At 33.5% G+C, this 27,261-nt stretch overlaps 1 protein-coding gene across 5 annotated transcripts in view; it reads left to right on the top strand.

The window, feature by feature from the left end:
- Positions 1-27,261, top strand: part of RELCH (RAB11 binding and LisH domain, coiled-coil and HEAT repeat containing) — a 103,235-nt gene that overhangs the window by 35,397 nt on the left and 40,577 nt on the right. For all 5 annotated transcript variants that reach the window (XM_069467925.1, XM_069467923.1, XM_069467921.1 and 2 more), the window contains 5 exons: positions 10,484-10,596; positions 17,713-17,803; positions 20,443-20,514; positions 24,670-24,810; positions 25,251-25,415. In XM_069467925.1, coding sequence (XP_069324026.1) covers positions 10,484-10,596; positions 17,713-17,803; positions 20,443-20,514; positions 24,670-24,810; positions 25,251-25,415 — 582 coding nt within the window. The remainder of the gene's footprint in view (positions 1-10,483; positions 10,597-17,712; positions 17,804-20,442; positions 20,515-24,669; positions 24,811-25,250; positions 25,416-27,261) is intronic.

Here is a 27,261-nt window from a genome sequence, read left to right as displayed (position 1 = left end):
GAAGTTCTATCTATTTTGCAAGTATTGAAGTTTACAGCTATTATTGTAGAATGGTATTATATTCTTTCAGATATATTTTGTACATGTATAAACAAATTCAAATATATGATCTTTTTTCTATAATTTAAACAAATGATACTCTATGTATTGTTTTTTACTTTGCTTTTTTCCACTTACCGTTATATTTTGTTTTTTATGTCATTATATAAAGAATGTTTTTATTCTTAAGGTGCATTATATTTCATCTTGTAAATGTTTTAAATTACTGTTTTCAAACTTTATTTGATTATGCCTTCAGTAAGAAAGTCATTTTACATCATGTGCCAATATATGCATACATATATAATTAAAAATTTTATAAATCAAATATTGCCTTTACTAATTACAAAAAGGTGAAATAGAAGATAAGCAATAACAAACATTTTATATTTCAGAGAAATAAAGAAAAAAAATCCCTAAATAAACAAGAAAAAAATGCTCTTCATAACCCCATTCAACTGATTTTATGACTGTTTCAAAGGGAGTGGGGAAAAAGTAACAACCGCACTCAATCTTCACGTTACAGTTATAACTTTTGAAATTTAGTATACCATATTTCAAATCTAAGATGTAATTGGTTGTAACAATTATATACCTTTAAGAATTAAATTATGGCATGTTATCTGTTATAAGGTACATCCTAATTTCAGAGATAATAAAAAGTTTTTTTTAAATGTACATTTTAGGTTCTGTGAAATAATGGTAGTCTATTTTTACTAACTTGTATTTAAAAAGTCTTCCTTGCCTATTCATTTTGGGAAAAAATAAAATAAAATGATGGCCTAATTTTCTATATGTGGCTTATATAATAGTTTGTATTAATGGGTTGGTTGAAGAAACTTGAATCTTTTGAGCCAAATTATGAAATAAATATATTTATCATTTGACATATGTATATAGTAAATAGACTAAAGAAGTTGATTTTTCACAATCTCTGCTTAAAGTCATTTGAAGGGGAAATTCTATCATTTAAAAATCAAATTTCATAAAGGATTACTTCTGAAAGCATTTTTTTATAATACTACATCAAAAGTTAACTTTCATATTCATTCTATGCCATAGTATTTGCTATCAGCTAGCTAAATTGGAAGAGCAAAGGGGAGGAGTCCAGGGCTGGGATGGAAATGGAAGTGAGGAGTGACTGTTAATAGGGACAAGCTTTCCTTTTGGAATATTGCAAATGTTCTAAAATTAGATTGTGGTGATGGTTGTACCACTCTGAATATATGAAAAAAGAACACTGAACGTACACTTGAAATGCATGGATTTTATGATAGATGAAATATATCTCACTAAAACTGTAATAAAACAGGCAAAAGAGAAAAGCAATTCTCTAAAACTTTATAAAGTAGTTGGTACCTCTGATGACCTGCCTGTCTTATGAGAAACCAAACTTTGATTTTTTTACATTGCTGTTCATGTTTGCTTCATAGAAAATTTTTTACTTGTGACTAATAATAGTCCCAGATAATCATAACTCTGCTATTTATACACTAATATAGTGAATAAATGTAGTAAATTAGTATACTAAAGTAGATAAGATTGGCCCATCTTCTTTACCTGTTTAATATTTATATTTGTGTGTATATTTAATTTGGGGAGTAAATCACAGTTCTTTAGCAATATTGAGATTTAAAGTCATTTAAGTACTTCAATGAGGCTTACTAAAGATTGAGCCCCAGGAATTACAGATATTAATAATTCTAAGAATAGACATTTTAGCAGCTCTTGAAATGTGTGAGTAATCTGGTTTTTTTCCTATATGAGTCTATGTAATGTCTGTTTGTATTTTTTTCCTTTATACATTAATAGGAACATGCTGACAAGTGTCAACTAAAAATTTAAAGCAAGGCCGGGCGCGGTGGCTCACGCCTGTAATCCTAGCACTCTGGGAGGCCGAGGTGGGCGGATCGTTTGAGCTCAGGAGTTCGAGACCAGCCTGAGCAAGATCGAGACCCCATCTCTACTAAAAATAGAAAGAAATTATATGGACAGCTAAAAATATATATAGAAAAAATTAGCCGGGCATGGTGGTGCATGCCTGTAGTCCCAGCTACTCGGGAGGCTGAGACAGGAGGATCGCTTGAGCTCAGGAGTTTGAGGTTGCTGTGAGCTAGGCTGATGCCACGGCACTCACTCTAGCCTCGGCAACAGAGTGAGACTCTGTCTCAAAAAAAAAAAATTTAAAGCAGAGATTGTACACTGTCTATCCACAGACCAACACAGGCTCACAGATAGGTTTTGTTTGCCTTATTCATTGGTGTTAAAAATGATGTGCTAGTTATTAAACTTTTAAAAATTGAGATATTTTACCTAAAAAGATAAAATTTCTAGTTTTTCTTAAAAACTCATGCGTCTGGTTGCACTGAGTTTACATTTTCAAATGATTCTTTTTAATTGGAGCTTAGTAGTTCCTATCCTCTCTATGTGGGACATGGGATCTCTAGTTAGCCACAATTGCTACTGTACCTTATTACTAGTCACTGAAGCCTGGTGTTATTTCTGTTTATCACCATGTTTGCATTATTGTTTTCCTGACACCCTTTATTTTACATATTTATATGACCTTCTTGGCCATCTTAGTCATTTGAGTATGTGAACTACAAACTATAGTTTTATAGACTTTCTCTATTCCAGGCTACTTTATTATGCATTAGTTGTAGCAACCAACTTTCACTGACACTCCTTGCTTACAGAGTGCTCTTCCATTTTATCCTGAATACAACTGTTAATGTAAACTCTTCCTCAAAACATCTTGATCTTATTTTCATACTTAAAATGTAAAGAACTTACGTTTTTGTTGTTCCCTATTGCTTATCCTATTAAGGCATTATGCTCCCTTTCAGATTCATCTTCAAGTTTAGCACCTCATTTATTAATTTCTGCGTTAGTATAGGTTGCCTTTCTAGCCAAAGAAATTCTCTGCATGCAATTTGCTTATGTTAATATTAACTCTCTCAACTTACTATTTCCTGAGCACTTCTCAGTTGATCCACAAGTACTCTCTATGTCAAAATTTAACTTCTGCTAGCTTTTCTTTGTCTTTTACTATCTTTTGTTTGGGTTCTTCTGTGCTTTCTGTGCTATTTATTAAATTTTACACACTGGTATCTTGGCTTATCAATATTCTAATTGTCAAATTATATTTGATATCGCCAAGTATATCTTAGCTGCTTCAGAACAGATTTTCTTTTTTTTTTTTTTTTTTTTTTTGCTTATTAGTCTTCCTTCCTTTTTCAATCATTTCCTCTCCCTCCCCAATTGTTTCAACGTATGCTCTTGCCTTTGGATTACTCAAAAGAATTATACTGGTTTCCTTAAGGATAGATCACATCATTTTCAAAACATTTTTGATTCAAAAAAGCCATTTTTAGGCCGGGCGCGGTGGCTCACGCCTGTAATCCTAGCACTCTGGGAGGCCGAGGCGGGTGGATTGCTCAAGGTCAGGAGTTCGAGACCAGCCTGAGCGAGACCCCGTCTCTACTAAAAATAGAAAGACATTATATGGACAACTAAAAATCTATATAGAAAAAATTAGCCGGGCATAGTGGCGCATGCCTGTAGTCCCAGCTACTCGGGAGGCTGAGGCAGTAGGATCGCTTAAGCCAAGGAGTCTGAGGTTGCTGTGAGCTAAGCTGACGCCACGGCACTCACTCTAGCCTGGGCAACAAAGTGAGACTCTGTCTCAACAAAAAAAAAAAAAAAAAAAAAAAAAAAAAAAAAAAAAAAAGCCATTTTTAAATGAATTGTGGATATTCTATGTGATTGTAGATCTTCTCCAAACACACATCACTAAATAAGAAATGTTTCTTATATATAGCATAAGAAAATCAAATGAAGTTTAATGAAAGGTACTATCTTGTAATACTGAGCTCAATTATAACAAAATTAGATTGAATTATTTCTTTTTCAAAATTTATTAAGTGAATAACAACAATATGTGGGTTTTAATTTTAAATTAGCTAAAAATGATATTTTAGTTGAAGGATAAAGTAAATATAAGTAACTTGTCATTACTTGAATTTATAATTCATTATTGCTTAATTCTTAGCCAAAAGACTAGAAAGAAATTTCAAGAATAACAACTACCCTAAATTTTTAAATGTCATTGAGTTCTAGGAAATGATTTTAGTGGCAAAATTAGGGAAACCTGGGAACTCTGCTTTATTGGACTAATGTGTTACCTTTCTAGGACCGTGTAGAATTTTCCTTCTTGGCCTAAAATACTCAAAACATTTACTCCTTGGCATCTGATCTAAATGTAATCTTTCCTTCTCTGTTTGGATTCCTTTCAAATCTTAGAGCCTTATCTTATCAACATTACCATGGTTTTTTTTTTTTTTTTGGACAGAGTCTCGCTCTGTTGCCCGGGCTAGAGTGAGTGCCGTGGCGTCAGCTTAGCTCACAGCAACCTCAAACTCCTGGGCTTAAGCGATCCTACTGCCTCAGCCTCCCGAGTAGCTGGGACTACAGGCATGCGCCACTATGCCCGGCTAATTTTTTCTATATAGATTTTTAGGTGTCCATATAATGTCTTTCTATTTTTAGTAGAGACGGGGTCTCGCTCAGGCTGGTCTCGAACTCCTGACCTTGAGCAATCCACCCGCCTCGGCCTCCCAGAGTGCTAGGATTACAGGCGTGAGCCACCGCGCCCGGCCTCCCATGGTTTTTTTAATGTTAAAATTTCCCTTCTCTCATTTCTTGCTTCTATTTCTTCCCTTTACTATCTAATCATTCACTTTTTATAAGATTCTTTTTAGATGACTTTTTTCTACTTTTCTAGTGTGAATAGACACTAATCTTATATTCTTAGATAGTTTTTTTTTTCAAGATTTAAAATCCTCGGCCGGGCGTGGTGGCTCACGCCTGTAATCCTAGCACTCTGGGAGGCCGAGGCGGGTGGATTGCTGGAGGTCAGGAGTTCAAGACCAGCCTGAGCAAGAGCGAGACCCCGTCTCTACTAAAAATAGAAAGAAATTATATGGACAACTAAAAATATATATAGAAAAAATGAGCCGGGCATGGTGGCACATGCCTGTAGTCCCAGCTGCTTGGGAGGCTGAGGCAGAAGGATTGCTTGAGCCCAGGAGTTTGAGGTTGCTGTGAGCTAGGCTGACGCCATGGCACTCACTCTAGCCCGGGCAACAGAGCAAGACTCTGTCTCAAAAAAAAAATAAAAGAAAAGAAAAAAATAAAATCCTCAAGTGATAAAGTCTTGGAAAAACAGACTATATCTAGGAGATAGTTTAGAAGTTCACTATAAGAGTAGGAAAGTTAAGTAAAAATATTAATAAAATCAAATGTAAATAATTTCTAAAGAGATTTACTATCTCTAAAGACATTTCTTTATCATTAGAAGTTACTTTGTTTTGCTTGTACAATTGGAAAGACAATTACAATGCTAGAAGCCTTTCCTGTTTAATATTTTACAAAATTCCGTGAATAACCTAGGATTTGAGGAGTGGGAGCTCCTTCAAATAGAGAGAACTAGCTTGGTTATTAAAATTGTAAAATCAATATAAGTTATAGCAAATGTCATTTACTTGAATAAAGTGCAATATGTTAATCCTCTTCTAGTAATGAATTCTAAATCTTAGAAATTCTGCAGTAGGACTACTATACTGATTTTCTCTCTCATGGTCATAGGAATTCAGTTTTATATTTCACTTTAGTACACATTAGTGAGTACTATCCAGGTTTCCAAAGCATGTTTTAAAATATTTAAGCTTCTTGTTGCTTGAAATATGGACACGTTAACTGGGCACAGTGGTACACACCTGTAGTCCCAGCTACTTGGGAGGCTAAAGCCAGGAGGATCGCTTGAGCCCAGGAGTTAGGGGCTATAGTGTACTATGATCAGGTCTGTGAATACCCATAGCATTCTGGCCTGAGCAGCATAGTAAAAAAATTACCTTTTGGATCTAATATTACCGAAACCATATATATTTTCTTACCATGGTTGTTATTATTATTATTTTAATATTATAAGAGATGTCAAATCTAGTATGCTTTTAGATATGTATAACACTGCTCTATTCTCAATTCTTTTTTAATATTTAATACTTTAAAGATATTCTAAAAACATTATCATCTTGTCTTTTGATTGAAATTTGACCACCATTTTTTAAATGCTGTATTCAGAATTACCAGGAATGTTTTTAAGACTAGACTTCTTAAATCATAGAGATGATGCCAAAGGAAGAATATTGATTCAGGTCTATAGATTTATGAATAGTATAAAAATGGTAAATATGGACTTAGTAAATCTTGGTGTGGATATGCGTGCTTCAGAGGCCTGAAAGACATAAATATACAATAAATAAATGAGGATAAATAACACAATAGACATATACTTACAGAATTCATTATTTCAGTAGTGGTACAAATAAAAGTTGTGATTAAATAAATGAATGATAGAAAAATTAGGGTATTAGGGGCAGTCTCAATCTACTGATTAAAATCCTAGTAGTGTTCTTTGCTAGCTCTTTCAGAAACAGAGCACTCTTTCTACATTTTTCTATCACTTTCTGGACATCTTCTCAGTTCTATGTTGCTGTAAGAGGAGGAAGCCATCTGGCATACTTTACACACTAAATTGTAACTATCATAGCCATGATGTGCCAGGGTGTACCCAATTCTCCTTGGCATGCAGTATCAACCAAAAATTATTGACAGTGACTTCCCGTATATTGTTAATTTTGCCAGCAAGAAATAAATTTATTGCCATCTGGCAATATATTGCAAAATATATTGCCATCTGGCAATATAAATTATTACTAACTGTGATTAAGAAAAGCAAAAAGTATTTTTCTTCAAAGCCCTAAATTCACAGAATTTTAGAATTCAGGGGGACATGTACTGACAAATGTTTTCCCTTTAATGTGTCAATTTGAATTGATTGGTAATGGCTGCCGTGTTGAGAAGTGCTTTGGTAAGCGTTGTTTTGAGAAGGCTTTTTGAGGCCAACTTTTTTCTCAAAAGGAAAAATTAACAGCAGTATATAAGGAAATTGCAAAATGTATGTGAAGTATTTTTTGTTTCTGCACTAATCTTAATTCCTACAACTTTACTTGAGGAAACTAAAAGTCAGAGGAATTTGTGCCTTTCCTCAGTTTCTTTGGTACTAAGGAATAAACTGAAACTGGAACTCCTCTAGCTCCCTGGCCAGTATTCTTAGTTTGACACTCTATAACCATATTTCGGTTAAGAGAGTCTCCATATGAATGTATGCCATCAACTTCCTCTTTGATTAAGGATCATTAAGCCTTGTGATAAAGAAAAAAAGAAGGAAAAAGACAAAATATTAAGGGATAAGGAATAAACAGCAACGTAGTTATTTTGGTTTGCTTGGTTTTGAGATAAAGAAGATAAAATTATACATCATATTTTAAACTGTGCATGTATATTTACAACTATAGCAAATATCTTACCTTCATAACTTGATCTTTTAAAAAATTATTATGAGTATATAATAGTTGTATTAATATATCTTTACAGGGTACATATGATGTTTCATTACAGGCATACAGTGTGAATTAATCAAATCAGGGTAATTGGAGTATCCACTACCTCAGGCATTTATTGTTTCTATGTGTTAGGGACATTCCAGTTTCACTCTTATTTATTTTAAATTATACCCTAACTTGTTGATTCTAGTCACTTTGTTGTGCTATCAAGTATTGTTCATTTTATCTAACTAACTATATTTTTGCACCCAGTAGCTATCCCTACTTTATCTCCCCTTCCCTGCTATCCTTCCAAGCCTCTAGTAGCTTACCCTCATTCTATTCTCTGTCTCCACGAAATCAATTGTTTTTAGTATTAAGCTCCGACACATGAGTGAGAACATGTGAGATTTGTCTTTCTGTGCTTGGTTTATTTCACTTAACATAATAATGTTTTGCAGTTCCATCCATGTTGTTGCAAATGGCAGGATTTCATTCTTTTTTGTGGCGATATTATATTCCATGGTGTATATGTACCACAATTTCTTTATCCATCATTCATCCATTGATGGACACTTAGTTTGATTCCACATCTAAGCTATTGTGAATAGTGCTGCAATAAACATGGGAGTGCAGATAGCTTTTCAATATACTGAATTCCCCTCCTTTGGATATATACCCAGCAGTGGGATTGCTGAGTCATGTGGTAGTTCTATTTTAGTTTTTGAAGGAACCTCCATACTCTTGTTCGTAGTGGTTGCACTAATTTACATTCCCACCAGCAGTGTACAAGGGTTCCCTTTTCTCCACATCCTTGCCAGCATTCGTTATTACCTGTCTTTTGGATAAAAGCCATTTTAACTGGGGTGAGGTGATGTCTCATAGTTTTGATTTGCATTTCTTTGATGACTAGCGATGTTGAGCATTTTTTCACATGCCTATTGGCCAACTGTATGTCTTCTTTTAAGAAATGTCTATTCCTTTGACCATTTTTAATAGGATTATTTGATTTTTTTCCTATTGAGTATAACTTTATCTTTAAAGAGTAATAGACTAGGGAGGGAATGGGGGAAATATAAGAAATATGCATGTAGAGACAGTGGGAAAGGAGGAAGGGAGGATTAGGAGGAAGCAAGAAAACCTTTGGGAGAGAAAGATCTGACATGAAGAAAAAGTACAAATAAAATTTTTAGGGCCTTTCTTGGTTTTCAAGCGTTGGAGTAGTTTCTTTTTTTGTTAGTGCTTCCAGAGTAACTACTTTTTATTCTTAAGTTTCTGTTCTCAGGAGGATACCTTGATGATGCAATGTTTTAGACCTCTCATTAGTATCATTAGCTCTCAGCAGCCTAAATGGAATCAACTAAGGATTAGAACAGTCCTTGGTATTAATGGTCTCCTATCATAATATTGTTACACTTTCAAGTCAGACAGAATATTTAATATTTTATAAAAAGTTGTTTATTTTTTCCTACAAAATCAGAACTAATCCATCAAGCATCATATTGAGCCTCTAGTGAATACATTAGTTAACAATCTGGGATCTATATATATATATATATACACTCTGTCTCCTGTTCCCAGTGCAAAATTGTATTTCCTAATTATTTTTTATTTTTTAGCTTTTCAGTTATGCACTAATATAAAACCTACAGAGGTACCCAAATAGGAAGATTGAAAATGACAGAATGGATGTTTTAAGTTCTTCTTTACTTATCAGATTTATTCCTAGCTCCTTTCATCTATAACTTTGTTCCTTCAAATTTAAGATTTATACCACATAATTATAATTTTAAAATAACATATAAAGACTAGAAATAATAGAAAGGGACTTCTAGTGCCTTTAAATGTCAGTCTCAACTCCTCTAAAAATCGTATCATCTCTTTCTAAGGAAACATTTTCCCAATGAAAAAATGTTTCTCCTACACTGTGGACTTTTTATCGTGCTTTTCTTTAGGTTACATTATTATTTTCTTCAGGTTATATTATCATAGACAATAATAATCATGCATTATTACACAGTGATCAATTCCTGTTTTAAATATGTTTGTACTTTTTGGTGGGTGCTGAGGCAGAGGGGAAAAGAAATGGAGGTAATTATTCTTCAGTTACTATATCATAATGATTTCTTTAATATGCCTGCAAAATATTATCTTTATAACTTAGAGGATTCCTCTCCAAAAATATGTTATCACTTTTGTACTTTTATTCTCCTTATATTTGAAAATCCATTCCAAAATGAAAAACAATATATTTTGAATATATTTTAGTGTTAAGAATTTCATCTTAATTTAATTAGAATGTGAAACAAATATTTCCTAGGAAGAGAGAAATAAAATTTTGGCAATTTCTTACAAAATGTTGAATTTCCTCTGTATGTTGAATGTGCAACAAACAGTACTGTTTAAAAGTTACTTTTCCACATCAAATATTTCTGGTGATCTCTGTCTGTAGTAGTACTGAGAGGATTCAATACTGTGGATAGGGCCTTCTTTTTAATGAGCCACTGGATTAAGTGCTAAGGATACAGAATTTTTAGATTATATCTAATCTTAAGGAAGACATTATATTGTCTTTGTAGAAATGGGAAGTGTCTTTATTTTGTTATGTTTTTAAGTTTTTAAATATAGTGAATTTCTGTAAATTAGTTTAAAAACACTTCCAAAATTGATATTACAATGTCAGTTTGTCACATGATGGAATGTTATTCAGGGTAAAAGCTAGTGGACCCTTGGGAAGTACTGGATACAAAAACAAGGTTAGTTGAATCTTAAACAACTTTTATTACATTGTGATTTATACCTTCTACACAATCAGCACATAAATATTTTAATGTTTTTAGAGTTGGTTGAATTACCAACCTTACAGAATTAAAATTAGCTCTTTTGTATATTGAGGATTAGTTCACTATGAATGTCCATTTAAGAATATTTTTGGGGGAAAAAAGAATATTCTACAATGTATTTTTATTTTGAATTTTTCTACCCTCTTATTTCTTTAGGAGTTGATCCCCCTCATATTGTGTACAGCATGCCTACATCCTGAGCCTAAAGAGAGAGATCAGCTTCTCCACATACTTTTCAATTTGATTAAGAGGCCAGATGATGAACAAAGGTAGGTGTGACTACTTCTTTGGGAAATAAATGCATTTTTGACATTAATTTTACTAATTAGGCATCGAGATTAGCATTTTAATCTAAATGCCTTCTTTTATTTCCAATATCTATTGGTGGTACTGGCACTTTCCATCATGGTATCACTCCTTCATGGTTTCAAAACCCATAAAATGGATCTCAAGCTGCAGTGCTGTCATCAAGTTCCCTTTCCTCCCATCCCTCTTTTTTAAGGGGTCTTGGAATTTACTGCAACAAATGAACAGATAATAGGGAAATTACTCTGGGAAATTTAGCCTATGGATAATAAATAAAACCTAAAACAAAAATCCTTTTAAAAGCATATACAAATCCTACTAAAATCAGAGTACTTATCATCTGCTATGATTACGACAACTCTCGTTATTTAAATCTTCGAGAGGGAATTCTGTCCCTCCTTCTTCCCAAAATATTAATAGTTTCTCAAGGTTGCTGGACAGATACAGGTTGAAGGACATTATTTAAATTATCTTGTATTTTTGAGAGACTAGCTCACATTAAAATGATATTAAATTTTAGTGGGTTTTATTTCTTTTAAAAACATAAATATTCTCTTCTGAAAATTACAGGATAGTTATTTTTGGTCTAAAAACTTATTAATACATTTTTCTGATTTCTTGTAGAATCCCCTAATAATTAGTGATTAGGTTATGACCAAACCCTCAGTATAAGGGAGAGAGAGCAAACTGTGTGAGGATGTTAAAAAGGGACCTCAAGGATGGTATAGGTAAATCATATATTGTCTAGAAAGCAATCTCTTCCTCCGCCTTCCAAATGCAACAACAAGGTCTAGGTAGGTGGTGTAGCAGAAAATTGGGCATACCTAGTAATCCCTCAGACATTCTAATGTTCCCCAGATAGAAACACAACCCTCCCTCAGGGAGAGCAGATTTTTAGAGAAGCCTGACCTCATCTTGCCTACATATGTTCTCAGTGTTGTTTTTAATGAGTCCTAACACCTATAAAGACACAAAATAAAACCTTGATAGATTCTGAGCAGTAGCTCTTAAGGTTTACCTTATAGTGAGATTCTTTCAACAGAAAACAAGTGGAGTTTTTTATAAATCTTGTTTGTTGAGAGAGAAAACTTCTGATTCAAGGTGGTAATAGGTCAATAATTCTTCATTTTGGAATTTGCTATGAAGACATAAAAAAGGTATTAAAAAACCCCAAGATATAAACATTAAACATTTGTGGGAAACAAAGTTAACTAAAGTCAACCATGTGAAACACCTAAGAAATTTTTCTCTTAACCTTATGTCATTGAATGAAACTAGATTAGGAAGACCAATCTAAGTCCCTTGTAGTTTTCACTTTGAGAGAAGTATGTTTCAGTTGGCTAAAAAAGTAGGTAGAATCTGCTAAGTCAGACAACCAGTACTTTTGTCTAAGGCAGTCAGTTACTTCTGTCCTCATTTGGTCTCCAGTGAGTGTTTCTGTTTCTTCATCCATTTAGAGATTATTATTATTCCCAGTAAACAAGAATTAGAGGGAGATGGGCAAATGGTATCTTTTATTCTAGAATATGTGATCTTCTTTTGTAAAACCCTGTAAGCCAAGTAAAGACCAGAAATAGCCCTAGAAGTACGCGGGGCAGGGGCGGGGGTGTTAGTTGTTCCTGTTATATTTGACTGAATGAAGCTCCAGACCACCTCAAATCTTTTATAACATAAATTCTCATCACTGTCAAGAGAACTGGGCATTGAGAAAAGGAAAAAGCACACCCAAATTCAGCAGAACCACATGAAACTATTGTCTCTTTGATATACCTACGATATCTCTAAGAGTGAAGCTATTAGCTGTGGCCCCTTCCTTTCTCTCAAACTGGAGCTAGATCAATTTCTTGATTAGTCCACTGAAAACCAGGAGCCCCATAAAAATTACACTGCACACAAAAATAGTAATTATTCTAAAAATTCATAATAAATATCTTGAAAATTATTTTATTACAAAAACCAAAGAAACATTTAGAAACATTGTTTTGTATCCTAAAATAGAGGCAAGAATTCATGGTTATTATAAAACAGGAGAAAGGTAGCCAAAAGAAGGAGGCTTAGAGGAAAAAGACTGTCTGGAATAAGGGAAGATATCAGAAAGAAAAAAAATTAAAATATGCAATATTTTTGAATTTACATTGAAGACAAGGTAATAGAATTGACACTACTGAAAAGTGAATCCATGTTGTAAGTGATAAATTTCAAATATAAGTAAAGCACTGTATTCATTGGCCACTTGCAGAATTGAAGAATTGTTTGCCCAAACTTCCATAGTTTCAATAATTTCCAGAAACTCTTTAACCATAGCTCATAACACATGGTGGTGGACAAAATGTAAATGTATATGTTCCTACAATATTATGCCTTGACTTTTCCGTAAAATGTTTTGAAAAACCACCAGTACCTTTGTACATGGCCTGAATGGTGTTATATCAACAGATTCACAGCCTTGAAAGCATTTTGGCATTAATTACTGTTTCATTGAATAGAAGTTCACAAAAATGCGTGTGTAAAGGTCTTGGTTTTTCCTCAGTAAATTTTTGCTACAACCCTTTAAATTTTTCCCTTCTAATGGCATTTTTATTAACTTAGCCACACATTTTATTCGAGTCATTTTGTGTTTTAAAATGAGCAAGTTTATTAATCCTCAGCAAGTTGGTGCCAGTCAATACAGTTAAATCCTGGTTTCATAAAGTTATGAAAGTCTTTGAAGTTTGAAGTTATGTATATTAATAGAGGAAACATTGCCCAAATTTTTTTTAATAAGCAAAGGGAACAATGGACTCATTCACAATGTTCTGCAGTATTTTCATTCTTTTTATTTCAATTACTCATGTTGAGTTAGTTTTGTATTAGTTACTTTTGGACTTTTAATTCAAATATTCCTTTGTCTTTATTTTTCATTCTTGATTTCTCTTAAGTATGTCCTCTTTTTCCCACAGATGAACTAGATACATTATGGCCTCTTAATGGTTGTGCTTTATAAGAAATAACATATTTAATATATTAATTTTTAGATCACTGTGTTATCAGTGAATCATTACCATGTGGCTAGAGGGATACAGTATGGTGTTTGGGTTAGTCCTGAGTCAAATGCCCACAACCAAAGATTCCTAAGTAGAGAAATTAGTTATTCCTTAGAGTAGTGAGGGGGATGGCCACAGATCAGGGCGACACATCAGAGGAAAGGGGAATGGATTTTGATCAAACAACAATGATAGATGTCTACCCTCAGAGAGTAAAACATTTAAATGTCAAGAGAAGTTGTACAAGTGTGGACTTGAACAAAATCACCTAGTGGCTGAGTTGGTGGAGTAAGCACCAGTTAGATTTAAAAAAGGCAGTTGAATTTTTGTGTGTTATAATTTGTATGTTACCGAAAAATGATTTTTGCTTATACTTTGCAAAACAATAGAATTGTTCTTTATGATTTGACACCAGTGGCCTCACGTGCTAATCAAGTGGGAATAAGGGTGGTTAAATCACTGTATTAGTACCATTCATCGCAAACTGAAAATTTTCTAAGGACAATTTGGTGGTATAGGAAAATTAGTATATTATTTCTCCTTGAAAAATACCATTTCCTCCTACACAATGAGTGCATTGCGCACCGTTTGGGGAGTGGTAACACTTGAAGGTGCTGACTCGGGAAAGGGGGGGTGGGGAAAAAAATATGAAACTATTGTTTTTAACTTGCACTGTTCACTTAATAATTTATCATGAATATTTCCCATATTATTTCATATCATTGTACAAGAAATAATGTATACATTATGAGGACATACTGTATCTAACAAGATATACTGTTAGACTCTTTGATTCTGTAAAATTAAATAAAAAAAAAAAAAGAAAAATACCATTTCCTCTCTTGGTAACTTAATTAATAATTAAATACCATTTATTGTATTTTTATTTCTGGATTTGCAAGGCAAAAACCTCTTTAGTCTTAGAGCCAATTTTCATAAGCTCTGCATATAAAGCTAATAGCTGCCACCTGGTGGCCAAAAGCACCTATTAGCCTTACATTGGGTTAAGTTACATCAGGAATTGAATATTCCTGTGCACACTTTATTTATTTATTTATTTATTTTTTTGAGACAGAGTCTTGCTCACTCTGTCACCCAGGCTGCAGTGGCGTCATCATAGGTCACTGCAAGTGCAAACTCCAGGGCTCAAGCGATCCTCCTGCCTCAGCCTCCCAAGTAACTGGGATGACAGGCATGCTCAACGCTTGGCTAATTTTTCGACTTTTGGCAGAGACAAGGTCTCACTCTTGTTCAGGCTGGTCTCAAGCCCCTGAGCTCAAGCAATCCTCCTGCCTCGGTCTCCCAGAGTGCTGGGATTACAGGCGTGAGCCACTGTGCCCAGCCCATGCCTGGCCCAGGTCCATACTTAAATCTACTTTCACCTTACAGAAATATAATTATTTATGAAAATAGACTGATAAATTGATTAACTGTGTAATATAAATAACAAATGAAAAGGACAAAATTTTTAAGTTAGCATAATATTTGACATATAAGCAGTTGTTATTTTTCCTTACTTAATGAATTGCAGGCTTCTTTGACAGTATCCCAAGAAAAACTTAATTTTATGCTCAATAATGGTGCTTTTCCAGTTCTTTGCTAACAACCATAATTGATACCATATTTCTACCTGTGTCATTTACTAATCAAACAATCCCTGTCCTATGATTTTCCACAAATAGGAACAACATTTATTTTTTACTATCATAGGAGGCTGTTTCCAGTGCTGTTAATACTCTGTAGGCCATCTGATCTTTTCTGTTTTGGATTACATTTCAAAGCTGTCATATTTTCTAGAATTTTGAATATTAACTCTACTAAGATGTTTGTTTTAAGGGGCCTAACATTTTTTCCTATTGAAGTTTGTACATATTTAATGTAGGGACGGTGACTCATGATTTGGTCATTTCATGTAAAGTTCTATGTAAGTGCGTACCTCATATAAATGTTCAAAATGCTTACATTTTAAGAAAATTCAGCAAGTACAATTATCAAACATGTATGCCCTCCTATTTTAATACCGTAGAGGGGACAAAAACAATTATCAGATATTAGAAAATTTTCATTAGCAAGCAGGCAGCTATAGTGCTGGCCACAAGCCTTGCTAATTTCTTTGTCCACATTTCTTTTATTCACTTTATTTGGCTTCCTAAAATGGAAGGAAGTAGAAAAGCAAAACAAAAGTTGAGAAATAGACACAGAGGATGATGATAAACAAATATAAAGGAAAATCAAGTAGATAAATATTACACGAATTTGTGGTAAATGAGAAGCTGCTACAATCAATATACAATGAAGACACATCGGCTCACTGTTTCCCCAGTGTTGTCCAAAAGATCTTTGTCATTATTCTCCTAAAATAACCTAAGAGAATATTAATAACTAATCAGACTAAACCAAATAGAAATTTGAAGTCATTTTGCAGTTAATTTAAATTTACATAAATTGAGAAATAGCAATGAGCAATGCCTAGGCTTAAAGCACTGATTTTATAATTAATATGGTTTAAATAAGCATTCTATTTTGGTTTTCTTTGAAGTTGGTTACTTTAAAACATCTATTAAAAACATAGCCTTTTTTCCCATCAGGTTTTACTGTTCTAAAGTGTTAGACAATCAAAAGTGGAAGAACATAAAATTTTGCATTTTAAAGTCATTTTAAATGGAACTTCATTCTGAAGAGTGAAAAATATTACTTAAAATTTTATACTTTTTTAAAGTTATAAATCTATCAATTCAAGTTAAAATAGTATATTAGTTATTAGTTAACTATTGTTCTATATCAAAGTACCCCAAAAGAAAGAGATTCAGAATAACCCATTTTTATCTTATGATTTCTGCAGGTCCTGAATCTGTGTCCTCTGCTTTAGGATCTCTTACAAGGCTGTAGTCAAAGGGTTGGCTGGGGCTATACTCATCTCAGGGCTCAACTGGAGAAGGATTTGCTTTTAATCGCAATCATATGGTTGGTCATTGCCAGGATTCAGTTTGTCAAGGATTATTAGACTGAGGGCCTCAGTTGCTTACTGGCTTTTGGCCAGAAGCCACTTTTAATTCCTTGCCACATGAGTCTCTCCAATATGGCAGCTTGCTTTAACAAAGCATGCCAGCTGAAAAGGCAATAGAGTCCAGCAAGATGGACTTTTGTAACATAACCTCAAAAGTGACATCCTGTCAGTTTGGCCATATTCTATAGGTCCAGTCTACACTCAATGGGATAGGATTACACAGGGACAAGAATATGAGGAGATGGGATCATTGGGAGCCATGTCAGAAACTACCTACCATGGTTGTCTTGGGTATCATTTGGGTATCAGAAAAAAATTCTGATTTTAAAAATACCAGCGAGGCGTGGTGGCTCACACCTGTAATCCTAGCACTTTGGCCGAGGCAGGAGAATCAGTTGAGGCTAGGAGTTCGAGGCTAACCTAGGCAGCATAGCAAGACCCCCACCTCTACTAAAAATACAAAAATTAGCCAGGGTTGGTGGTATATGATTGTGGTCCCAGCTACTTGGGAGGCTGGGGCAGGAGGATCCCTTGAGCCCAGGAGTTTGAGGTTGCATTGAGCTATGATGATGCCACTATGCCCTAGCCTGAGTGACAGAATGAGACCCTGTCTCAAAAAAAAAACAAAAAAACCACGATTCTACTAATATGGTACCACAGTTTTTAACTACAGAAAGACTAAGGGAATAATCACTGGTTGTTTTAGTGGCTAGAAACTGAAGTTGAGTAGAAACTGAAGCATTGGGCATATTGTAATCTCAGAATATGTACGTCGGAAGTTAATGTAGAAGGTTATGAGAGTCAGCTTCATACCTATACAGAAATTCTTTTACAAAGTCTGACACAAATGATGTTGCCACTGCTTGAGTGGCTGGTCTTAAGGAATTTACTCTCTTGGTGAGAGTCTAGTTTGTTGTTAGAAAGGTCTAATTTGACTACAAAAACATTGTACTTTATGTGAATTACAGAGATGAGTCTTTTTAACCCTTAGTCCTAGTTGTGCTTTCTTACACAAACACAAGCCTTTATTTTTTTGTATTATTTTTCAGGCAAATGATACTGACAGGTTGTGTGGCATTTGCACGTCATGTTGGACCAACACGTGTAGAAGCTGAACTTTTACCACAGTGTTGGGAACAGGTAAATAACTGTATTGGGTTTTCCCTAGCTAGCATATTGTAATTTCTTATAAAGGCTTATATTTTCTTTTTAAAATGCTATTAGAAAATGTGTGTTATGCTACTGTTTCTGTAGCGCAGCGCAGGGATTTAATAGTGCTTAAGAATACTCTGGGGTACTTCATTCATTCAAGAAATACTTACGAAACACTAATCCTAGTGCTGGGTGCTGGTATAGTCACTAGGGATGCTGTGGTGAATGAAAGGCGAATACATTCTGGTAGGAAGGTAAGAGTAGACAAAGAAATGGTATACTTTTGTAGTAATATATATTATAAAGGAAAAATAAAGCAAGATAAGGGTTAGAGAATGATGGAAATGTTCTCCTAGAAAGGGTGGTCAGAGAAGGAATCTCTGAGAAAATGATGTTTAGGCAAGAATTTGAATTAAGTAGGATGAAGCAGGTACAGAGGCTCTGAGGTAGAAATGTGCTTGATGCGTTCAAGGAAGATCAGGAAGACGTGTGTGTGTGTGTGTGTGTGTGTGTGTAAATAGAAATATAATATAGCATACTTCCATATATTACGTATAGTATATAAAATGTAAACCTTGGATGTGGGAGGTTTTTGTATTTATAATAGAACTCATTATTTTACTAACAATACTTTTGGTTTTATATTGAATGTTAATGTTTCAGTCCTATATAGAACTCAGCTCAGAATCATTGACTTTCTAGACTTGGTATTTAGATCATTAATCATCTTATTTTTCCAACTTAAAAAGATGAGTTTCCCACTTAGGAAGACAAATTATTTACAATAACCTAGTCACTTATGCTTAAGAAAAGTATTGGTCTCTGGAATATCACTGAAGTATGTAGTCATTTAGACTTTTAGTCCCAACTTCTTTGTGCATTCATTTTCTTTGCTAAAACATAATGGAGTCACTAGATTCAATGGGTAAAGTAAACATTATATATAGTAACAATTACCTCTGACACTCCCTATATCATTAAAAGTACAATGCATACTAATTTAGGGTGAGGTTCTAATCACTTCACATCAAAATTAACTTGTATTCAATATATGAAACTTTGAATTTACAATTCTATATAGTTATTCATGTGCACCTCTAATTTTTATAGTTTTTTCCATTTTCTATTTTTTACATTTTTTAAGTTTATTATGATATAATTCAAATACCATATAATTCACTCATTTACAATGTACAATTCAATAATTTTAGTATATGCAGAGTTGTGCAACTATCACCACAATCAATTTTAAGACATTATCATCCCCAAAACAAACCTTGACCGCTCGAATTTGTTTTTTCTCCTTCAACATTATATTAGCTATTCTAGGTCCCTTTGATTTCCTTATAAATTTTAGGATCCATTTGTCAATTTCTGAAAAAAAAGCTAGCTGTGATTTTCATAAATAATGCATTGAATCTATAGATTAATCTGGAGAGTATTGCCATCCTAATTAAGCCTTCCAATCTATGTATTTAGGATGTCTTTCTATATATTTAGTTCTTTTAAAATTTCTTTCAACAGTGGATTGTAGTTTTCAGAGTAGTACAAGTTTTGCATTTCCTTTATTTGTTCCTAAGTATTCTTTTTGATGCTATTATTAATAGAATTGTTTTATTAATTTTGTTTGTTCATTTTTAATATGTAGAAATACAATTGATTTCCACATATACATTTAATTTTGAAACTTATTGAGCTAGACTAAAGAAAAGCAAATGAAAGTTTATGTACAACATACTTTGACACTCAAACCATTCTGCTTTTGAGGTAACTACATCTGGAGTAAATTTAATTCAGAGATGTCAGTTAAAAACATCTCTATTACCACCTCTTCTGTAAGGTGAATAAGCATGGATATTAGGGATCTGTCTAGCCACCTGCCTCCAGTTTGTTGCCCAGTAGATTACTACATAATTTTTTTTCTTAATTTTAGGCATCCAATACATTAATGAATTATGTCACCTTTTCATATGGGAATATGAGAGCAGATATACTTCTTTTCCAGTCAAAGAAAGATTTATATTCTATGAAGAAGACATATGGGAACAAAACCCAGTATGTGTCATTTTTTTTGTTATTTTTTGTTATGGTTCAGTGTAGTCACAATAGGAAAACCCCATTATTTTGCATATGCAAACAGCAATGGATTGAAGTCTACTTACTTTAAAAATAAAATCATATTTCTAGTAAGGGTTCTGGTTAAATCATTGATTAACTTTACTTACTAATCCCTTAGATTAAAAGAAGACCAGCACATATTGTAGACCATATCTATAAGATCCAGAAGCTAGGTTTTCTAAATTTTAAAATATATTAATATTGCGAGGGGAAGGTCCTGATTTCTCCTGACATCCTAAGGAAAGCCTAATTTTAGGCATGCCCATAATCTCTAGACACCTTGCCAAATTTTGACCTTTTGTTTTCCCTTTTTTCTTTAACAGATGACCCTTGCGACTTCATGGTTTAGGCTTTCCCTGATTCCCTTATTCCTGATCCAGGTATAGTCACACAGGGATTCCCAGAAGTGGAAAAGGAAGAAGCTTTATTACATTCTTAACAGGATTTGTGGTGAAGAATAATTCTCTGTTGGAAGAAGGAAGGCTTGATTTATTTGTTTTTTACTCTAGATTAATCACAAATACCCAGAAAGACGACTACTTGTGGCAGAATCCTGTGGAGCCTTGGCACCTTATCTTCCTGTAAGAATTGTCATTCTTTTTCTTAGAAACTTTTTTCTTTTATAATAATAGAGAAACCTTTTTTCAGGTATCTTATACATTTTAATCCAATTATCCTAGGCATGCTGTCTTAATGTAGGAATAAAATGAGTCAAAAAAGAAAAAGCTCACTCACATTAGTACAATCTAGCATTGCAGACAGACAGGTACATTACCATTGATTTTGCATGAGTATAAATATATTAAACTGTATCAGCAGTTCTGAGAGTGTGGCCTGAGGACTAAGGACCCAGGAGACTCTCTTGAGATCATTTCAAAAAAATCTATGAGGTGAAAACTGTTTCCATAGTAAACACATTTTTGTCTTTTTCACTGTGTTGATATTTGCAGTGTTGATGCAAAAGCAGTGATGGACAAAAATGCTGGTGTATTAGCACCAGTCAGGGCAGTGTTACCCAAATGGACTAATAATGGTTGTATTCTTCACTAACATGCATTCACAGAAAAAGCCAATTTCACTTTTAAAAAAGCTTGCTGAATAAGTAAAATTATTTTACTAAATTGTAACCCTTGAGCATGCATCTTTTTAATATTCTGTGAGACAAAATATAAAAGATTTAAAACCTTTTTGATGCACTCTGAAGTTTGATAGCTGTTTGTAAGAAAAGCACTTATGCAGTTGTTTGAGTTGTGAGCTTAACTAGCTGCTTTTTTTCATGGGACCACCAACTTAACTGGACAAAAATCACTGATAGTCAAACTGTGTGTGGTTATTCAGACTTGGGTATGTGGCAGACATTTTCATGAAGTTGAATGAATTGAGTCCGTCGCTTTAAGGAAAACAAGTAGACAGCATTTGTTGCCAGTGATAAAATTGGATCTGTTAAGTGGGAACTAGAATTTTGGAAAATTTATATTCGCCACTGTGAGCTTGACAGCTTCTAAGTACATAAAGACTTTTTTGATGAGATCAGTGGATTTTTTGATGATGTAATGAGATGCGTCAATACTGAAGAAGGTCTGCATAATGCTATTGTCCAGTTTTTCCAAAATGACCAACGCATGGGTTAAAATAGAGACATTAAAAGTCCAAGATAGACCAATGGAATTTAGTGTATCAGAATTTTAGAAGTTTGCTATCAATGAACGATACTATGGTTTCAGATTTCACATTGCAACTAAGCTTTAAGAAATTACCATTTGTCCAGTTTTGGTGTAAAATTAAAAAGGCTTTTTTTTATCTGAAAAGGATATTAAAATACTCCTCCCATTTTCCAATTACATGGCTTCTGTGAGGCCAGATTTTCTTTAAATACTTCAACCAAAACAATGTATTACAACAAATTGAATGCAGAACAGGTAAGAAAACTACCTGTCTTCTTTTAACTCAGATATGAAAGAGATCTGGAACAAAATGTAAATCAACACCATTTTTTGCACTAATTTTTTTAGGAATCTTCCCAGAGGCCTAGCTCCTAGAAGGGATAAAGGGAATGAATGTGGCAACACAATTAATTTAATTTAAACAATTAGTAGTTTAAAGCAGAACTTGATGAACAATAGCCTACATACCAAATCTAGCTCACAGCCTGTTTTTGTAAATAAAATTTGTTGGAATACAGCCACACCCATTGTTTTATGAATTGTCTATGGCTGATTTAATACTACAACAGAAGAGTTAAGTAGTTGCAACAGAGACCTTTAAGGCCACCAAAGCCAAGAGTATATTTACCATTTGGCCCTTTACAGAAAGTTTGCTGACCCATGCATTAAAAGGTCATTTTTATAAAATGGTTCTTAAAGAAAACTACAAAAAATGTAATTGTGCAACAGCACATGGGCTATTTAGTTGCAGTTACTGTTAACCTCATTCTTTAGTGAAAAGAAACTAATAGTAACACAATTGTCTTTTTAAAAAGTAACATTTATGGTGGTTTTTTTAATTCAGAAAAATATAAAGAAAGAATTGTCCATAATCTCAGTGCCAGTTAGAATACGTATTTATTTTTATTTTGTTGAAAATGAATTTTCATACAGTATGAAAAGAATAAAAGGAAAATCAAAGGCTCCCAGTCATTGTCTCCAAGGGTATCTACTGTTAATAGGTTTTAATTAATGCTTTGAAGGAAAAAAAAATTTATATGTATGCCAGCTTATATTTTAATATCCTTTGAAAAGATTTTACTCAATATTAATCATACTATATACAATATTTTATATCCCACTAGCAGTGCCTGAATGTAAGCACTATGTTTTTTTTAGAGATGGGGTCTTATTCTGTTGCCCAGGCTGGAGTGCAGTGTCATGATCATAGCTCACTGCAGCCTTGAACTCCTGGGCTAAAGTGAGCCTTCCACATCAACCTCATGAGTAGGTAGGACTATAGGCATGCACCAACACACCCAGATGATTTTTTTTATTATTTTTTGTAGAGACAAGGTCTTGCTATGTTGCCCAGGCTGGTCCCAAACTCCTGGCCTCAAGTGATCCTCCTGCCTTAGCCTCCCAAAGTTCTGGGATTACAGGTTGAGCCGCCACACTTGGCCCTGTAAACACTATTGACAGGTTCTTGTGTGCGTATCTGTTCACTTTTTAAATATCTCATATTACTATACCTCTATCTTGCTTTCAGCATTTGCATTTTTTATTTCGACAGTGTTAAATCTCCCAGACCAAGATAGCATGGATTTATATTCTGATTAACAGTACATTGGAGTTCTTATTTTCCCATACCTTCACCAAGAATTAGGCATGATGAAATTTTTTAATGTTTTTCTATCTCATGGAGAAAATATATCTTATTGTTGTGATAATTCATATAGATACATTGATATGAGTGAGTTTAAGCATCAAAACAGTATCACTTGCTCTCAAAGGATAAGTAAGCGCTTCCACTACTAGAATACTAAGTAGTATTAATAATAGACATAATGTTTCCTCAATAGATCTGTACTTGCCTTCCATCCCACTGTTACTGGTAGCAGAAAAATCTCTGTATATGTCAGCAGTTTCTCAGTGTGATCATAACTTAAATAGAATAATGCCTCCTGACCTATCCCAAGGGGGTGGCATACTACAACTTAATTGCCACAGGTAACCTCAGCCTAGATCAATGGGAAGTATTTATAAATGCCCACCTGAAGTTTAACTTACCTCTGTAGTATTGCTTTGTGCTGATATCAACCAAGAAGCCCTTTTAAGGTACTTTATGGCATTTTTAGGGCAATTTTTAACCTAAAAGGTAAATAAACATGACTGTACCAAAAGTTATTTTCATCAACCTAAATGTGTTTAAAATTTGCTAAAATTAAATATATTTTTATTTCTAAAAAGTCAAAATGAAAATCAGGCCTTCAGAAAATGTCTGTTAAGCTTTACATATCAAACCATGCTGGAAATTGATGAAAATATTTTCATCCTCTACTTTTATTTTTATTTTAGTTTAACCATTATATGTAAAAGGGACCTAAACACGTTTAGGTTTAAAAAGTTTTATAAATTGATCAAATTACAATTATAGTACAAAGTGGAATAGAATAGACATGAATTTGAATATTGATAACTCTTTATTCTAACCTCAGCTAATAATTAAGTTAAAACGTTATCATAACTGGAAAAAATTCTGTGTGAAATCAAGGCACAACAGTGGTGGACATTATATTAAATATTAGCATAATAAAATAGCAATGCAATTTTTAAAGTACATTTAAAATTCACTTATATTTTATTATCCTTTTTGTATTTTTTTTGTCACTTCAAGAAATTAGGAATGTCGGAATTTTATAAAGTTTCCTCACTGTACCCCAGGCAAATGTTTTAATTGCCAGAATGATGTTTGTAATCCCTCCTGTTGTTATAATTCTCAGCACTCTTAAATGTGAACTTCATTGACTTGCCAAAAGTGCCTGCTAGTGTGCACTGTAATGATGTGAGTGATGTTTACATATTTAGTAATGTTATAAAAACATGCTGAGAGATGATTAATACCAAATTCAAAGAGGAAGGGATTTGGGGGAGAGTGATATTTTGGCTGTATCTGTAATGTTTTATGTGTTTGAAAAGTAAAAACTTAAAGCAAATATAACAAAATATTAGTGTCCATTTAATCTGATGTTACTATTTCCCATATTTTTGTGCTTTAGTGTAAATAAATTGTAAAAATATGTTTATTTTCAGAAAGAAATCCGTAGCTCCTTGGTTCTTTCAATGTTGCAACAAATGTTAATGGAAGATAAGGCAGATTTGGTAAGAGAAGCTGTGATCAAAAGCCTTGGTATCATTATGGGATATATTGATGATCCAGACAAGTATCAACAGGTATTTTTTTCAGAATGAACCCCTTTTACCCCATTATAACATTCCAAGTAATATAGTATTCCAAATCTCTGATACTTCACAATGTATAGTAGGGATGACAGGTATGTCAACTTTAGTCACTTGAGGATGGCTGCCTAATTTCAGTTTTGGAACTCAGACAAAAGAATGCTGTGATTTGTTTACAATATCTGCCACAGCTGTGTGGCGGGAAATCAGCAACAAGTGTGCCATGTTTACCACCCCTTTGCTTTGCTTTGCTTTGCTCATCAATAGATACAGGCATTTTCTTTAAAGAAAATAGGAAGGCTAGGATTATGGATGGCTTTCTCTCTTGCCTAAAATATTTTCTAAATTTATTGAAAAGTATATTTATTATTTATTAGGTTTTGTTAAAAGTTTATTCTTTTAAAAATCTATATTTTCCTCTTTCTTATTGACAGGGTTTTGAATTATTGCTGTCAGCCTTGGGTGATCCCTCAGAAAGGGTAGTTAGTGCTACACACCAAGTATTTTTACCAGCTTATGCTGCCTGGACTACAGAACTCGGAAATTTACAGTCTCATCTTATACCCACACTGCTGAACAAGATTGAAAAACTTCTCAGGGTAAGTCCTTTGTTTTATATAGTTTATAGAAATTTTAAAGGTCTTTTCTAAACCATCTTAGAGGAATATTGGGCAGCAGAGATAGAAAGTACCACTTAGCCGAACATTCTAATACATTGCTAGTTAAAGATTCTGTTGGACTAGAGCAAAGAGAGAGATTCAAGGAAGCTTTGCTTTGCTGAAGTTGAAGGAGAAAGGGCATGAGCTCCATTTGTTAGCTGAAACAACACCTTTGTGGAAATAACTCCTACATTATTCAGAAACTAGCTCTTCCTTAACCTTTCTGAGGACTTAAATATTTTGTGTAAAATATCAGCTACAGTTCCAGAATACAGAGATAGCTGTAATACGAGTCTCTAAAGCTTTCTTATTTACACGATGTCAAAATTGCTTTAACTGTTTATTCCACTGTAGTAGTTGATTTCCTCACTTTTTAAAATAAACATTTTTATTCTTCCCAAGTGAAACAATTAAAGAAATGGTAGAAACTTTTTGATCTAATTTTTGTATGAAAAGTTTCTCTTAGAAGCTAAAAGAGAAACTATCTTTAATGCCTATTATGTGCCAAAATCTATAAAAGAGATTAGGAAGTAAGAGAGGCAAAGTAGCAAGAGCTGCTGCTAGGTTAGCAGTTAAATATTTCTACATGTCAACAGTGAATAATCTGAAGAAGAAATCAAGAAAGCAATCCTATTTACAATAACTACCAAATAACATAAACTATCTAGGAATAATTTAACCAAAGAGGTGAAAGATCTCTACAGTGAAAACTATAAAACACTGATGAAAGAAATTGAAGAGGACACAAAAAAATGAAGATATCCATGTTCATGGATTGGAAGAATTAATATTGTTAATGTCCATACTACCCAGAGTGATCTACAGATTCAATGCAATCCCTATCAAAATACCAATGACATTCTTCATAGAAATAGAAAAAATCCTAAAATTTGTATGGAACCACAAAAGACCCAGAATAGCCAAAGCAATCCTGAGCAAAAAGAACAAAGCTGGAGGCATCACATTAGCTGACTTCAAAATATAATTCAGTGCTATAGTAACCAAAACATCTTGGTACTGGCATAAAAACAGACATATAGACCAATGAAAGAGAATAAAGAACCAAGAAATAAATCCATGTATTTACAGCCAACTTATTTTTGTCAAAGGCACCAAGAATATACATTGAGGAAAGAACAATTTCTTCAATAAATTGTACTGAGTAAATTGGATATTCATATGCAGAAGAATGAAACTAGATCCCTATCTCTCACCATATATAAAAATCAACTCAAAATGGATTAAAGACTTAAATGTAAGGCCTGAAACTATGAAACTACTAAAAGAAAATATTGGGGAAATGCTTCGGGACATTGGTCTAGGCAAATATTTTTTGGATAAGACCTCAAAAGTACAGGCAACAAAAGCAAAAATAGTCAAATGGGATTATAGGGAGCTGAAATGCTTCCACACAGCAAAGGAAATAATAAACAGAGTGAAGAGATATCCTACAGATTGGCAGAAAATATTTGCAAACTATCCACCTGTCAAGGGATTAATAACCAGAATATATAAGAAACTCAACAGAAAAAAAAACGCAAATCCAGTTTTAAAATGGGCAAATGATGTGAATTGACATTTTAGGCATTTATCAAAAGAAGACATACAGATGACCAAAAAGTATAGTATATGAAGAAATGCTGAACTTCACTAATCATCAGGGAAATGAAAATTAAAACCACAAGATGTCATCTCTCCCGAGTTAGAATGGCTGTTATCAAAAAGACAAAAAATAGCAGATACTAAGAAAAGGGAACCTTTGTTGGTGGGAATGTAAATTAGTATA

The sequence above is a fragment of the Eulemur rufifrons genome, chromosome 5, assembly GCF_041146395.1.
Source record: "Eulemur rufifrons isolate Redbay chromosome 5, OSU_ERuf_1, whole genome shotgun sequence".
NCBI classification, from domain to species: Eukaryota; Metazoa; Chordata; class Mammalia; order Primates; family Lemuridae; genus Eulemur; species Eulemur rufifrons.
Note: the sequence above shows the minus strand (reverse complement) of the source record. Positions and strands in the feature narration are given on the sequence as shown.